Source organism: Anser anser, assembly GCF_964211835.1.
Source record: "Anser anser genome assembly, chromosome: 4".
Lineage (NCBI taxonomy): Eukaryota > Metazoa > Chordata > Aves > Anseriformes > Anatidae > Anser > Anser anser.
Window position 1 is genome coordinate 67,463,331 of NC_139724.1, and position 16,287 is coordinate 67,479,617.

The 16,287-nt window shown below is 36.3% G+C and overlaps 1 protein-coding gene and 1 long non-coding RNA gene across 34 annotated transcripts in view; both read right to left on the reverse strand.

Moving 5' to 3' along the window:
- Positions 1 to 263: 263 nt before the first annotated feature.
- LOC310898888 lies at positions 264 to 4,297 on the reverse strand. Its single transcript, XR_014583827.1, has 3 exons — positions 3,680 to 4,297; positions 2,480 to 2,592; positions 264 to 502 (listed from the first exon to the last, which is right to left on the reverse strand). It is a non-coding gene; the product is annotated as an uncharacterized lncRNA (long non-coding RNA).
- Positions 4,298 to 7,385: 3,088 nt separating this feature from the next.
- Positions 7,386 to 16,287, reverse strand: part of ABLIM2 (actin binding LIM protein family member 2) — a 142,896-nt gene continuing 133,994 nt past the window's right edge. For all 33 annotated transcript variants that reach the window (XR_014583817.1, XR_014583818.1, XR_014583819.1 and 30 more), the window contains one exon: positions 7,386 to 9,155. Coding sequence is in view for 24 of the 33 variants with exons in the window: in XM_083834494.1 (XP_083690620.1) it covers positions 9,042 to 9,155 (114 nt within the window). In the remaining 9 variants the exon portion in view is untranslated. The remainder of the gene's footprint in view (positions 9,156 to 16,287) is intronic.

Below are 16,287 nucleotides of genomic sequence, written 5' to 3' on the forward strand. Positions count from 1 at the left end.
TGCCTAAACAAGAATATGGTTTTGTCAGTACCTCAGTGAAATCAAAGCTGTAAGAAGCAATCTGTACGTTCTTGTCATTTGGGTACCAGAAAGGCTGTCAACACAGTCGATCTGCCCCTTCCCCACCCCCCCCCACCCACAACTGACAAAATGACACTTCATGTAGTGGCCAGACACTGCTCCACATCACAGACACTGGCATTTGGGGCAGGGGAGGTCAGGGCTTCGTGGTGGCAGCCTTGATGCCACTGCCTCCAGCAGTGTCTAACCTTCTGTCTTCCCATCCTACTGGCAGGGGTGCGAACGGATGGTCTCAGGGCATTTTGCCTGAGAAGCAGGCAAAAATACTGTGCAATCTGGGCTGTCAAGACACGGAGTAATATTACGGTAATTCCCACTGTCTTCAGTAAAACATAACGATGGCAGGATTTCAAAAACAGAAAGCATGTTACAGCTTTTTAGAACAAAAGTCATCTTCTGTCACCTTGAAACTGTAATTTTTCTGTAAAAAAAAAAAAATCCTTTCAGCTGTCTCAGAGGCTTGAAACATTTACAAACTCGAAGAAATGTCTTGTAAGCACAACAGAAAGCTATTTGTTGTGGACAAGGATTTGTTTGTTTGTTTTCTTTTATCATGTACTGTGATCCTGTTACTACCGACTCAATTATTGTTAATAACAAAACGCTCAGCATCTTTCTGAATTTTTTAAGTGTATCTTTCTGAAGTAGCTCTTCAACAAGTTGTTTTTATCTGGAATCCCACACACTTTACAGGTTTGCTGGGGGAAGAAAATCAGTTTTACACATACATTCAAAATTTGCTTGAGGACTCTCACTTAGCACTGAGTATATATGTGTCCTGCAAGGATTTCTTACATAGGTAAAATTCCCTGTTACAGAAATGCCATTCACCCTTCTGCAGAAAGCAAATTTTAAAAAGTGTGCATCACAGAAACTTCAAGAAGAGAGATTATGCAGCTTTTAAATAACACATGCGCCTCTCCTGACTCTCTACACAGGTAGATCTTCTCCTGTGTAACAAAAGTACTTGCAACTATACTCTCTTCACAAATGTAAAATAAACTATTGTCTTCTTTCCACCATTAATTGATTTTGAATCAGTGTGAGTGAAGGAATCACAAAAGCGCTGTATGCTTTCCAGAGTCTGAATGCATAGCTTGAAGGGGTTACTTCCCACTGACACCCTTCTGGTTGAGCTAAGCACAAACAAACAATCCCCTCTTCTGATGCCACTTTCAGATGTTCTATACAACCTGACCTTTGCGGTGCTGAGCAAGTAATACTTCCACTGATTCCAGTGGGCTTAGCATTTAACAACTGACATTTTTAAAATGCTATGCTAAAATCCTTTTATTTTTTGCATATTAAACTCCTAGAATCACTGAAAAGCAGCTCCACTTTTGTGTAGTATGAATGTAACATTTATTTATTTTTAAGGCTGGCCTCATTATTTTTATTTTTACATTAAGGTCAAACATAGCAGGATAAGATTTCCTGTAAAACTTGCCTCCTCGTCTCCAGTTTCTTCAAACAGAGGCATGACAGTGCCAAAAATGGAATCTCAGTCCTTCCCTGCCTCTTCTTTAAACTGCATTGTTCAACAACATGTGAAACTCTATACCCCTCTTCTCCTTTATCATCAGAATCACAGAACAACCAGTTCTTAAACTTACAATCTGTCAAAATAATGCCTGGGCAATCTGTTGAAAATCTCCACTATTCAGCTAAACCTACTGTGTTGCTTTACAACACTGGTTCTTCACACTCTTTCCTCCTGAAGCTCACTTACATAAGCAATGGAAAAGCTACTTCAAGTTACTCCTTATTTATATCTTATTTACTCTTGAGTTGACTGACTGTGGTACAATCAGTCTTTTTTTTTTTAAAACATGAGTAATTTTCTTAGTCCTTCAAGGAAGCATAGCCAGGTTTACTTTGATCCTTTCAAAAGTAATAAAGCCATGCTTTTTATGGTTTTTCTGCTCCAAAAAAACATTTCTGATTTTTCCATTTATGCTAATGAATTAGAAGGATTTTGAAAGAAAAAGACATTGTTTATGGTTGTACACGTGCTACTCTAATGCTTGCTTTCTGTAGTGTTTGGAAATCAAAGTCTGATGATGCAGACTTGGCATCTTTGTAAGGTTTGCTTTACAAGTAGTAGGCCTCCTCATTTCTTATGGAATTTCCTACATTTCCTTTTAATGTTTTGCCATTAATTTTTTAGTAGGCAAGACAGGAGTCAAGAAATTTTTCATACATACTTCTAATTTCAGAGTTAGTATTGCCAAACTTATGATTATTAGTTATCACTGATTTTAGTCATCTGACAAGCACAGAAGACCTGAAATGTGCTAATTTATATAAGAGCCTATTTCAGAGGTACAAATGTAAAGTAAACATGAAAGCACGTAATCTGATATTTATATTTGTATAAGACATTTTCAAAAACACTTACAGGCTCTGGGTGAAGATATCTGCCTTGAAATTCAGCTCCTTGCAACAACCTATACCAGCTGTCCTGCTAATTACAACACCAGTATGTTCCGCAGAATGCTTTCATGTTAGCCCCTACTCAAAAAAATAAAAAACAGTAAAAAATACTTTCAGCTTCTGCTTCTACTGTGCATTTATATTCTCATGTGTCATTTGGAAAAAAAAATAAAGTCATTTGGTAACCTTTGATTACTGTTATTTTTATTGCACTAAACAAATAACCAGTTATTACACTGAAGAAAGGATTGAAAAAAAAATGCCATCTGAAAAATTTGATGTTGTTTATATTTTATTCAGTGACTCATACAGTGCTGCAGATACTGCCATTTATTAAATACTAGCTGGGAGATGAAAAATGTCTAGTATAATACTGGAAAAAGTGGGGTGTCCAAAGCGTCTGTGTCCTTAACTTGATAGAGTTTCTTTAAACCCCGAGTAGCAAAACCGTCAATTGACAAGAATAGTATTAACCTGGTTCCCCAACTACATTGTTCCAGGCCAGATAAAGAAATTCAGAAAATCCATTAGAAACCTGGATTGACTTAGCATCTATCATGTTATCTATTTAATTATTATAAGGGAATGTAAGGATTGCAGTGGAAAAACTTAAAAACACTCTTAGAGTTCAGAAGCATGTCCATTCAGGCAAAGACGCTTGCAATAGCAGAGTTTCTCCAAAATGCAAATTTGTAGTAAAAAAGTCAAAGTCATTCTTCTTTCCCTGTCAAAAATAATAATGTTAATAATAATAAAAATTGAAAGATGTTAGAATGTTTGACATAATACAGACAATGTAATGCCTTTATTCTGGGTCAGCCCACCTCCTGAACACAAGGTACAACGGTCTGAGAAGAATTATCAAGGGCACAAAAAGGTTTTAATTTCAAAAAAAGATTGAAAAGATTACAATATTTACTGGAAAGATGAGTTAGGGGATGCAATGCTCATCAGAGAAAGTGGAGAAAACAGACCAACAGCAAATCATTCAGGACACAGTTTTAACATGATTCAGGACAGGAAATCAAGGATATGCAGATTTCTTCAAACAAATAGTAAATATAACATAGCTGAGACAGGAAAAACTCATCCTTAAATCTGTGAATCACTGTATGTGTAGATGATACCTAGGACAGCTGTCTTTTGCCTGATTTTGGTTTCTTACCTAGATCATTCTAGAGCAGCTGGTGTCTGGCACAGAATTATTGGCTGGTCAAAACTTCTTGAATCTTGCAGAGATTTGTTTGATTATTTAAAAATGGAATCTTCATACTACAAATGCCTGGATACATAGATGTCAGGATATCCAGCACTGAGGAATAAGATGAAAACGTGCTAAATGATCAAAGAGCACTTAGAAAAACAGGTGAAATCATTTACGTCTCTTAGCTTTAATCAGATAGATGGTGGGTGTGAGGAGAAAAACATAACCAGCTGCAGTAATCCATCAAACAAACTTCAGCTTGCTGTGTGTGCTCGCAGCTTTACCACCAGAGAAGTAAACTACTGAGTCCTACCGTTTCAAAGGCATATGTTCTTCATGAATATCACCTTTTCCAACATGGCTTTCTCAGAACAGAAAGAGTGAGAAGGGATGCAAAGACTCAAAAAGCTTGAGCAAGCACCTCCAGTACTTGCACAGTGAGCCTGTGATGATTTTGTCATGTCAGAGGTAGTCTGGATATGACAAAAATGCAAACCTCCAGTATTATTTAACATGTACAGGAGGTTTGCAGTCTGTTATTAGGATACTAAAAAGTCATCTTTTTTTTTTTTTTTTTTGTCTTTTCAGATACTCAAGATAGTTGAAAAATGGTAGCCATGCCTGTGTGCTATCAAATAATTGGTCACGTCAATCTAGATATTAGAAAGCTTAGAAGAATATGACCCTGTTCCTCGCAAGTCAAAGGGACAGGAAAATGACACTGGAGCCCATGCACCACGCATACGGCAGTGCCTAGGATCTCATCACTGCAAATAGCAGAGCTGTGAAAAGGCTAATAAAATTAATAGTCTGAGTTGATCACACTTGAGAAAATTTAAATAGGTGGCTCCTCAACAAAATGAGGAATTTAATACAAGGTGCCTCTCTTGCTGTGAGCTGCATCTTTTTTGCTTATGTAAAACTAGCCTTGTCTTAGGGGATTATTAGATTCCAGGTAGCTTCTCAAAATTATGTATTTTCCTGTTTCTGCAATTCCAGTTTTCAGAGCACTCCACTGAACTGCAAGGAAAAGAAATAGCAGAAGGTCAGACAAAAATGTCCAGCCTTCTCAGACAGCTATAATAGTAATCTGGCATGCCTGGTTTCCTATCTGGAATTGTTGGTCAGATATGCTTCAGCATTAGTAAGTCAACCACAAAAATCCATGTGTTCCTTTGTCTCAAAGAGTATGATGATGAAATAAGTTGGCTCTTTCATTGCTGTGTTTGAGACATGCCTTTAAAATACATGAGGTGAGAATTAGGTCATACATCAGGGTTGTCATGAACAGCTGAGACATACAAATCAGATCCAGGTATGAAAATGAAATCTCTGACAGAATTCCCTTACTTCTTGAACATATATCAAGAGAGGTTCCTTCAAGAATTAAATTGATCCTTTTGAGCTGCACAGCTGAACCCATACTTACCACAATGCTGAAAGATAGCATTTCCTTGAAAACAAGGCAATGGAACAATATCTAATGATAAAGGGCATAATCCTAAAGAATAGCCACTGATCTGCTGAGACACTGAGTTTCTTGCTGCCAATGTTGGAACATGCTATTAGATGGAAAATTCTGGCAAAGATTTATCTAATTATTCTGAAATGCATTTTCCATTTCATAATGCTATTTAAGATTAATATATGGAATTCTAGAAATAAACCAGAACATTGATTATGCACATGTTAATCTATTCATGCGTAACAAGATACTCTAAGTTATTGAAAGTAGAATATATGACTAAAATTTCAATTTGCAATTTTAAAATGGGGAAAATATAATAAATTTTATAAAGACAACTGTTGTATTCTCTGGTATGCCATGTTCTGGTTTATGGAGTTTACGTGATGTACAGAAGAAGTAGCAGTGAAGTGAATTAAAACACTTTATGGCCCTTTTGCACAGGTATATCTGGCTGGTTCCAAATCCAGCATTCAGTAGCATGCCGTAAATGAGAATGATATGCTAGAAAGCACAACTAACTAGGTTTATAAAGCATGTGACAGTAGATGCTTTAAATATAGAGTGATACACTGCCATGTACCACCTGAAAAACGGAACAGCTTATTGAGCTATGCCAACTTTGAACAAACCAGACATCTACAGACCATTTCAAACTTTGGGGAAAATGAAATAAGAAGGATACACAAGCATACTTGTTCATCTAATGTCAGCAAAGGTTTTGTGTATGGAAGCCAAAACTCCTTTTTGGTTTGGCTGGCAGTAGAACTTAAGTTGATAAACTGACTGTCTTCTGAGACATTTTTGTGTGTTTGGCACTGAATACATGCCTGTTTGGTGAGTATATAGTGAACACAAGGAATTACTTTATCAAGGCCTTTTATGAGATCTGTGCAATTCAAAGTACCATCCTGATGGCTTGAAAGTGATTTGGTAACATGGGCTAGGAACTGCCAATGGTTGCGACATTGATATTTCACCAGATTAGTGAGATTGTTGTCTTAATGCTTTCACTTGCACAAAAATTAATTTTGTCTAAGATTAGGTAGTTTGCAATGCATATGTCTGCAGCTGGATTGGCTTTCTTTATACACAGTGGACAGAAATATGATAGGTGCAATTCATACAACTGTTTTTTAACACTAGGATATGATCAAAGTGCTTTTTTTTTCTCTTGACTGACCATAAAAGGGAACACAGAATGATGCTCACTGACTTGTAAGCAAATATAGGTGGATAACGGGGTACCATTCCTAGGTACAGTTGTGAATTGTCATAACTGGTGCTCACGAGCTAAAGCATAGACATGAGGGTATGCAAAATAAGAATTGCGTCTGTTTTAGCTCTGATAAAAATAAGGATGAGAACCTCCAACATTTTTAAGCTGTTGGCATTGTGACAGACTAACTGGCTCAAAACAGTATAAATGGGTCAAACAGAGCTCACATGCTTTGATTGTCCTCACTTGTCATCTGCCACGGATCTGTGCAACTCAATACAGCAACATGGAGATCTTGATCACGTGTTGATTAGCTATGCACATTTTCCTTGCACTGGTACAATAACTGCCGTGGTTACGCAGTTTTCACATTATTTATGAAGATCCATGTTAAACCTGATCTGTACCATTATGTGGATTTCTACAATCAACCTGCAATTTTTTTCTCATTGAGAAGATGACTGTAATCAATCTGATGCCCCAGGAAGGTATAAATGAGGAGGGTGGTCTTCTCCAACGTCAAAAATACTAATCACCATTCTCCAACAATTGCTCTCCTGGATTTAGATATTCATAGTATCCCATGGACTTTGCTGGTCACATTTTGAATTGGTCAATTTCAGTGCGCAGCCAGGTCTCACAAATATGCAACACATAACAAGCTATTCTGAGGTTGAAAAGCATTAGGGATGCTGCCTGCAGGTTATCAGGAGCTCTCAATTAAGACTAGCTTATGGCCGTATACACTGAACACCTCCAGCAAAACAGCTCTTGCCTGGTGAGGTGTGCCCATTGCTAAATGGATCATTTAAATCATGACAAACTTTGCAGTAAATTGACATTCAAAGGTATACTTCACAATAAAAGATATCCTTTATCCTCGTTGGACAAATCTAACAGAAATTACGTATTAGTAACATAAATATTATTGGAAGAACCTATCCAGAGCAGCAATACAGTCAAAAAATTATACACACATATTAGTATAGTCATCCAGTTATGTCTTTGTTTTAATGATTTTTTAAACATTTGTATCATCAGACAAAACATTTAGGTCATGAGAAAATATTTATTTCCAACAGCATGGATTTTGAAAGTTATTGGAAGAAGGCATGTTCAATGCTATGATTTTTCTGATGCTGGGGCAGTTGAAACAGTGTGTAGTAGTGCATATATTAACCAGTTACTTCAAGGAAATGGCAAAAAGACATAGCGAAATAGGAAGTGAGTACAAACATTCAAGGCAGTAAAAATACAGAATACTGACACATGGCTGAAAAATGTACTTTTGTAATGCTCTTTTAGTATCACACAAAACTAGCAACTCACTTTAAAACATTCTTTGTCAGCAACCATACTTGTGACCATATGAAATTATTAAATTTAATACAGTCTTTCAGCTGGAAGAGATAATAAGATCTAACGCTCATATCAAATGCTTAGATTTTGTTAGCTTTGTTATTTAAGATAGTTTCAAGGTACTGCACCGGTATCACATAAGGTTGTTGTGTTTTTTTTTTTAATTGATTTGTACAGAAACATGCAAATAGTAATGCATGAGGGTTTCCTATATTTGATTATAATTTGATAGACTATTGATAGAGCACACCAAGCTTTTTTTTTGTTACATTTTATGCTGAACTGTTCCGTTTCCACACCTACCAATGCTATTACAGTTCTCATGGCTTATCATGATAAGCCAGATAGTGGAGAAAGTAAAAATGTCTTTACTTAGAACATATATTAATGAAAAAAAATCTTTTATAGATAGATATCTATCTACATATAATTAAGATTACATGGCATTTTTATCAGCATGAAATGTAAAAAAAAAAGTCCCCCAAACATCCTAAAATAGTAGGAAAACACAGTTTACTAGCATAATAAATTCTTATGCCAGTATTGTAATAAGGCTTCAGTTTTCCTGACGAATGGGACTACATTTTTAAGGAGGTTTCTGTATACATTTTGTCATTATAAGTGTTTTATGTCACAATATATTCTTAATAAAATAAAAACTCTTGTGCTGTAATTAAAGATAGCTAGTTACCATTTAGACAAATATGACCTTTTAGAGAGTAGGCTGTGTCTAAAGTGTAAGAAGTAGAATTAAGGTGCTTCCATATTTTTTCTTTCATTCTTAAAAAGTACCACACATAAACATAAGCTGCAATAATTGCTTGTGGACATGCTTTTCTTTGGCTTTTACCACATTTTTAATAGCATGTGATCCCCCACTGGTGAATTTTATAGTAATTACTCACTTGATTTCATAAAAATTGTATTGTAAAACACAATGAAACAAAATGTTGGATGCATTTCCTTTGTCACAGCTACACTTTTTCTCTTCCTTTCAGAATTTTGATTTGCATCAAGCAATAACTGCAAGCAACAATAAATTTAAAGCTAGATTTTTGCATGTTGTAAACTGGATAGGACCAGGAGTTACTGACAAAACCAGCTGGTCATGCATGTTTAGCAAATTCTCTGTATTCCAACGCATTGCCATCTAATCTGTCCTGTTTCCCCTGACACATACTAACACAATGAAGCTGGACAATGGTTGAACAGCAAGTGCATGTGATAGTTCTGGCAAGACTATTTTTGTTTTGATTAAGCACATATTTATCCATGAGCGACTAGAAAAGCAGGGCCTTCTTCTTCAGGTCATTCCGCTTCCAAAGTGCCAGACGATCAAATTCCTCAATGCTCATTTTGAAGACTTCCTGGAACTCTTCAGGGGACAAATGCCTCTTGAAAATGAAAATACAAAGGTATCATTAAGCTCTTCTGTGCACAGGAACATTTCTGCCCTTCCTAAGTTTTAAAACATACCACAAAATAATGCATTTGTATTTACATTTAAATTCCCAAATTCTGGAAGAAAACACATCAAAACCAAACCAGCTTACAACAGCTGGGAAATGAAATCGTTAGCATTAGCAACTTCTGAAAAAAAAACAAATCTTTTCAATTTAGTTCTAACTAAGTAGAAGTTACAGTCTTCAGGAAGAAGATGTATTTATACATGATGTGCGATGACAGAGCACACTGAGACAAATTTAAGTGACTCCAGGACTTTAAAGAAACTATTAACAATGTAATTTCAGAGTTGGATTTGTTTTGCCTTGATCTTTAATGAGAGCAATGGACATCACACTGGTTCGTTAATAGCAGCCTTGTAACAAAGGAGAGAGCACATTGCTAAATTCTTAAATCCAGAATGTGATTATCCATGGGGATAGACTTGTACCAGGAGCCCAAGTTGGATAAAGCTTTTTTGAAATGCCAAAAACTATGCTTTTATTTGATGTTTTCATATATGAGACAAAGACAAAAAGGAGAGAAAAACAACATTAAGAAGGAGGTAGGATAATGAATGTATATAGAGTTTGCCTAACAATTACTAGTATACATGCAGAAAAGGCTGAAAAGATAAATGTGTGAATTAGAAATGAAAAGCATACAAAATTCTTTCGATAACTGTGGGCTAACCCTTATTCAAGCATTTTAGTACTATCAATCAAGGTTCTGCTTCCATTGTCTTAAGCACGCGCCATCTAAAAGGGACAGATTCAGTGCAATGAAAATTACAAATTGATTTTTTTTTAAACACATCCTCTCCTTTTCCACAAAACTTTCCTTGAAACCTTTCTGTTATTATCCAAAATCCTGGCAGGGAGCATGCTAATATGCCCTGATGATGCCACAATGGTTTACCTGACTAAGGTGGACATGACCTCACTGGCCCTATCTTACACAGCTATTTTTTTGACAAATTTGAAAGCAAAATTTTACTTTCCACTTATTAACATTGAGTTTGTCTTTGTAATGTAAATTACACAAGGAAAATTAATGAAATTGTTTGCAAAATATGACTATATTTAATTACTTTGAATGGTCACTGTTAGCCCTTACGGTTTCCTAAGAAAGGACAGCCTTTCTATTTTTTTCCCTTGAGATTCCACATTTTCAAATCAACACTGACTAAGAGTTTGGAAGTGAGCCTTCATTCTTCATTTGACCAATGATAGCAACCCAACATAAGCACTATGCATAGCATGGAACAAATACGCCATGCATATTTGGCAGACGAGATCCTGTTTCACATGGAAATAAGCAACATCTGACAATGTATTTTAGAAACAATCTCTCACTGACAGAATTTAATTCTACTGTGTTTGGAAAGAAAAAGAAACTTCTCTCTCCACTAACTTCATTGTATTTTTCTGGTAACCTAGTGGATAAATTCTAGCAAGCTTAACTTATTTTCTCAAACTAAGGAACATGTCTATGAGCTGTGGGGTTGGAAAAAAAAAGTCTGGATGAGCAAAGGGTATCATAGTTTGTTTTATCTTGCTTCTAGACTGTGGATAACTCTTGAGATATCATCTCAAGAGAAATCAGCGACAAACTGTAGTTCATATTCCTGAAGAAAATCAGAAAGTTTATACCCTGCAGGTAAATCCAGTGACCATTATTCAAAACCATAGTAAACTAAGATTTTAAAAAGAATGCTTTCTCCTGTTGGTTTTTTTTTTTTTTTTTTTTCCTGAATTGTGTTACAAGATTTCTTCCTAGGAATTGCTATGGTCTCATCAGATCTATTTCAACACTGAAAGAAAACACAAGTGCTACATCAGGCCACACGTCCTTTCTGCAAGGTGCCGAATACTTGCTACAGCTCACCACCGCAAGAAGCTTGCCACCAACCTCAAAAAAAAGCTCTGCAATTCTCCCTTTCCTCTCCAAGGCAAAACTTTCATATTTATCATTTTGCTCTGCCCTCAGAGTTAATGAGCTTTCAGTCCACATGCATCTATCCAAGCCAATATAAATTAGATATGCTCTCTACTCCTGCTTATATGCAGATGACATCACTTTCATTCCTTGCATGCACTAATTTTCTAATTCTACTAAAGTTTGGTTTTATACCAGCAACATTTTTTTTTCCTCACAGAAGTTCTCAGTTGGTGCAGCCTGCTCCAAAAGCAGCTGAGAGTTTCCAGTCCAGGAATACCAGCTAGTAGCAGAGATTGAGACGGGGAAAGGATGAGCTCTCTTCTTTCTACCTCCCACTCTACTAAGTTACTTTTTGCTTCTAATTCTCCTCTATATACTGTCCCTCATCTCAAGGACTAAGCTACCAGACTGCAATATCAGCAAAGTTTTTTACACTATCAATGCAATACCCACACTCAAACTTAATTCTAGTAGAAGGCAAAATTAATTCTAGTAGAAGGAAAAACTTTCTCTTTGGTTTGAACCCTCTCTGAGGACAGCCATCTATGCCCAGTGTCTCATGATTCCCACTGCTTTTCCTGCATCTCAGGAACTTTCACCACTCCTTTTTTAAGCATCATGGGCTTTGGGACCAACCCTAGAAGCAGCAATGATTACAGTTCTGTCTGCAGATTTTGGAATAACCCTTGATCCCAGAAAGATGTCATCAAACTGGCGACATTTCAGATAAAAGCAACAAATATAATCATGGGTTGCAGTTTGATTTATGAGGAAAGACTAAAAGGCCTAAGTATGTAAAACTGTAGCCAAATGATGACTAAGGGAAAATATGGTAAATGTCTACAAGTACTTGAAGGGTCTAAACACCATGGGAATAGGCCAGTGTGGGAAGCTTATGTTCATACTTTTCTTTATATGTGTGATGTTAAATTTTGTCTGCTCTGTTGTTGGACTTTCTTAAACCTTATAGCTTTCAGACCTAAAGCTCTTCCCAAAGGCAGAGAAAATAGACTGCTAAGAAATATTAAACTGATTTTTCTTAGGTATTTGAATGTTAATTTGTGTTAGCTGAAATGCTCTCATGCGGAAGCATGGCCTTATCTCATTAGTCAAACAAAAGAAGGGAAATTGAAAATCATGCATAGGGAATAGGGCAGGATATTCATCTTGAGGTATGAGATAAGATACATATGAGGCCAAGAATGTGATTTCAGATTTGTTTTTTACTTTTTATTTTTATGATTGGATCAGCTTAAAATATCCAGCTATGTTAATGCTGCATAATTGGGCCATTAAATGAAAAGCCCAAGTTATGAGCAAAATTAACATTCATTCATTTTTTTTATTTTTTTTCCCTAGTTTTGGCCTTGTTTACAAAGGAAGTCTGGGTGTTTTACGGTATGCCAGGAACCAATTCCTAACTCCCTTTGTGACAATTTGGACACATTTAGACAGCTTAATTCAATCTACTTTTCTGCTCTGCTTCAATGGCAAAGTTGGACACAGTGCTGACACAGAGGAGAGGTGCACAGGACAAGGACAAGGCCCCTGTCTGAACACATCCTAACTGGCTGTATTTAGACTAGCTTAGGTTGGAAGCTGCATAATGATGTTAACATGATGCTGCCATAAAGCCTTCCTAACAGATAATGTAAATAACTTAAATATGGATCTTCACTGAAATGGCTGCTAACCTGAAGCCACTGGATGGTTGCAACGTTAAACGTTTTGGATATATTTAAGTGTCAAATTGTCACACTGGAAAGGACCACTGCATCACATTGTTTTGATAAAATCATATTAATCGGAGCCTTCTAAAGTCAGTAGTGTTCAGTCTTTTCTTCTGGACAGCATTTTTGTCAGCTTGCATGGGAAAAAGAGAAAAAGACAGTGAGATTCAAGCTCAGCAAAGTACTATATCCGTAATTCCTCACTTGGATGTTATCTGAAATGTGGCACAGTACTGCGTGAAAAGGGGAACCATACCTTTGCTGTAATCATGTAGCTAGCTCTCCTAAAACATATAGAATTAAATGCAAAATAATTTAAATGCAAATGCTTTAATAATATGATATACAGAACTAAGGGCTGAGCTAAATCTGTCTACTGCATTGCAACCACTAAAATGGAAAATCCTCATGTTCAACTAAGCATGATCATTAAAATGAGCGATATAGATATGTGCTCAATTTTAATCTCCCAGAAGAAAAGTAATCAGTTGCACATTCAAATACTTGCTACACAGTGTTAACTCAGAAAGGAGTGATGCTTTTTGCTGTAAATTAATGAGGCTTGTTTCTGTTTTTCTGTGGCACGCTAAAAAGCCACTAATCATTCTAAATAGAGTTATAATGTTTATTTAATTCAATGAGATTTCTTTTGCACAAGAATAATTGTGCTTTTAATGAAATTCAGAGATCTTCAAAACTAATACTTAGGAACATGGCATTAGTGTGAATAAGTCACAGTAAGGAAAAATTGCAATTAACTTACAGCTGTACTGTAGTAAGCTGTGACCAGGTCATGCTACACAACCGTGTTTATTCTGTGTCAGTAATTGTATGGGAGTCCTCAAGTGAAAACTTGCTGATGTAGGAAATTCAGAGGATATCATACTTCCTCATGAGTCAATACTGAACCAATGAACCAACACAGTGGATGGCAGGAGTTGATGAGTTGAAGATGAGAAAAATCAAAGTCCTAATTCCTAGGGCTTATTTAAAATGTCTGGTTTTTGCTTTTGTTACCTTATGTACATAGGAAATTGCAGCTAAGCATTATATTGCCTTTGCTACTGTGCACTCTGTTGTATAGAATGCAATTTTAAATAGTTGTCCAGTTCAATTAATTTTTGTTCAGAGTCCTTGTAATACTTCCAACTTCTGCTCCACAAAATCTAGAAGTAAAAGTTATAGGATCTTTACCAGAGTCTTGAAAATGCAAAATACTCAAACTAAACTTGAATTTATCCAAAAAATTATCCATGGGTATGCATTCATGTAAATAAACAAAGTTTAGTTCATTAGGGTAATGCAGAGACTGTACTGCTGGGATATAATCTTACTTCCTGTATTAAAATTTAGGACGCTAGACGTATCTTAACTGAATATATTTGGAATAAAAATAGCCTGTTCCTTTCTCCATTCTTCCCCTCCTGTCCCCTGATTCCCTTCTCCCATTCCTCTAGAATTTAGACCAAATGTAACTTTCAGATGCCCAAACATGTTTTTGGAAAAAAAATCTCTTTGATGCACTGAATTTCAGATCCTTATTTTGCAGCATCAAGATGCACACTCTTCTGCCTTCTTTCTGTTGCACTGCAGGGGCTCAGCAGGCTTTTCAGAGGCTTCTTTTAAGTCTACTGCATGGCTCATTACAAAGCTATAATTAGCCATGTGCCATGTTCCCAAGGGAGTATTGAATGTTATCCTCATCTACTGAGTAATTAAGCTTCATGCCTAATAAATATTTTAAACTATTAAGTAATTATATGATACAGGAAAAGAAAGTTAAGAAATGGCAGGAGTTGCCACCTCATGAACTTTAAAAGTATGAAGAGAGAACCAGGGCAACTCCATTTATAAGGGAATAAGGTAGGAGGTGCTGCAATTGTGGTTTTGCTGGAACATGGCACTTAGTCACAAAAATGACTAGTTGGGGTACTTTCTTCAATCGAGTGTTGGCAGGAGGTGTATACCCCCTTTTCTTCTCTGCTTCCCCATAGCAATGTGAGTTCCCCAAGAAGGCTCCCAGAAAGAGCAGTACAACAGAAGCAGCAAGGAAGTGAGTCTGAAACCCCTGTCCCCTCCCAGTGTAATACCTAGCATCCATACAAGGCTCCTGGATCTGTGAATATATGTCATTTAGTATCTCACGGTATCATGAAACTCCACAGAGAATCTGCATTCCACTGAACAGCACTACTACGGGGTACTTACAGTTCAACCTGTCACAAAAGAAGGCATATACAAAATATTCTGTAGTAGCCCTGTACATTCATGTTTGAGTAATTATGCAAGAAGCTGAAAAGATGTAAGTATTTCACTCAGTGATATCAATACATTAACTACAAAGTAGTATAAGTAGAACATCTCTAAGGATAACTTATCCCATCATTCTGTCATTCAACGAAATGAGCTTTTATACACTGCCATTTATGTAAGTAATTGCCTTCAACTTACTGCTGATAAGGATGTTGTATCATTAAGAAAATGATTCATAAATAAAATTAAAACTATGAATCCATAGTAAATTAAGAAAATATATAGAAGATCTTGAGTTTCAAAAATTTAAGACATGTAAGTGCAGTTTTCTTAAAAGAGGTAGACATAGATGATTATTAAACTGGAAAATCCAATGAAGTTATTTATTGTGTATTCATGAATGCTAGTGCTAACACTTGCTTGGATATTTGTCCCAGACTCACACCTGGGGCTCAGAGGTTTGGTTTCTGGTGATTTGTCTGTGGTCTTTGGGCCTTATCCAAAAAAAGTACACTGAAGTCAACATGAAACTTTCCACATACACTTGCTTTAGGTTCAAAATACCTTGCTCCTAAAGCAGATTTTCCAGTTTCCCTTAATTTCGGCTTTTGTGTCGCCACAATACTAATTCTCCACATCTGATCCCTCTTCAGTTCCACACTGGTTCCACTCTGATAGGAATTAGCTCTATTACATATCATGTCACTTCTAACGTGTGTTTTTGTTTTACAATGGCTCCTTTCATAAGGACTTTGAAAATTGATATAGACATCCAGCACTGATTACAACACAAGCATATGCTTAGAATAAGAAACACAACATGAATGTTTTGCAAGTTAAACAGTGTGAAGTTCCACTAAAGTCAGTGAAATGTACTTTTTCATGCCAGGTTATGAGCTTCATCGTGAAGTGAACTCGTAATTTCAAATTCAGCTCCAAACTACAAACTGCTCTTCTCCATGTTAAAACACGCAACATTCTGCTTTTGCCCTGATTTTCCCCAGCCGAGCTATAGAGGAGGTGGCACACATAACATTACTTGTATGAATGACATCTACAAGCTGGGGCTGTTATAAATTCAAACTGAATTACTGGAATCCATTCCTAAAATGGTTGCAGCCCAAATGGCTAGAACCCAGGGCAATTGTTGAATAAAAAT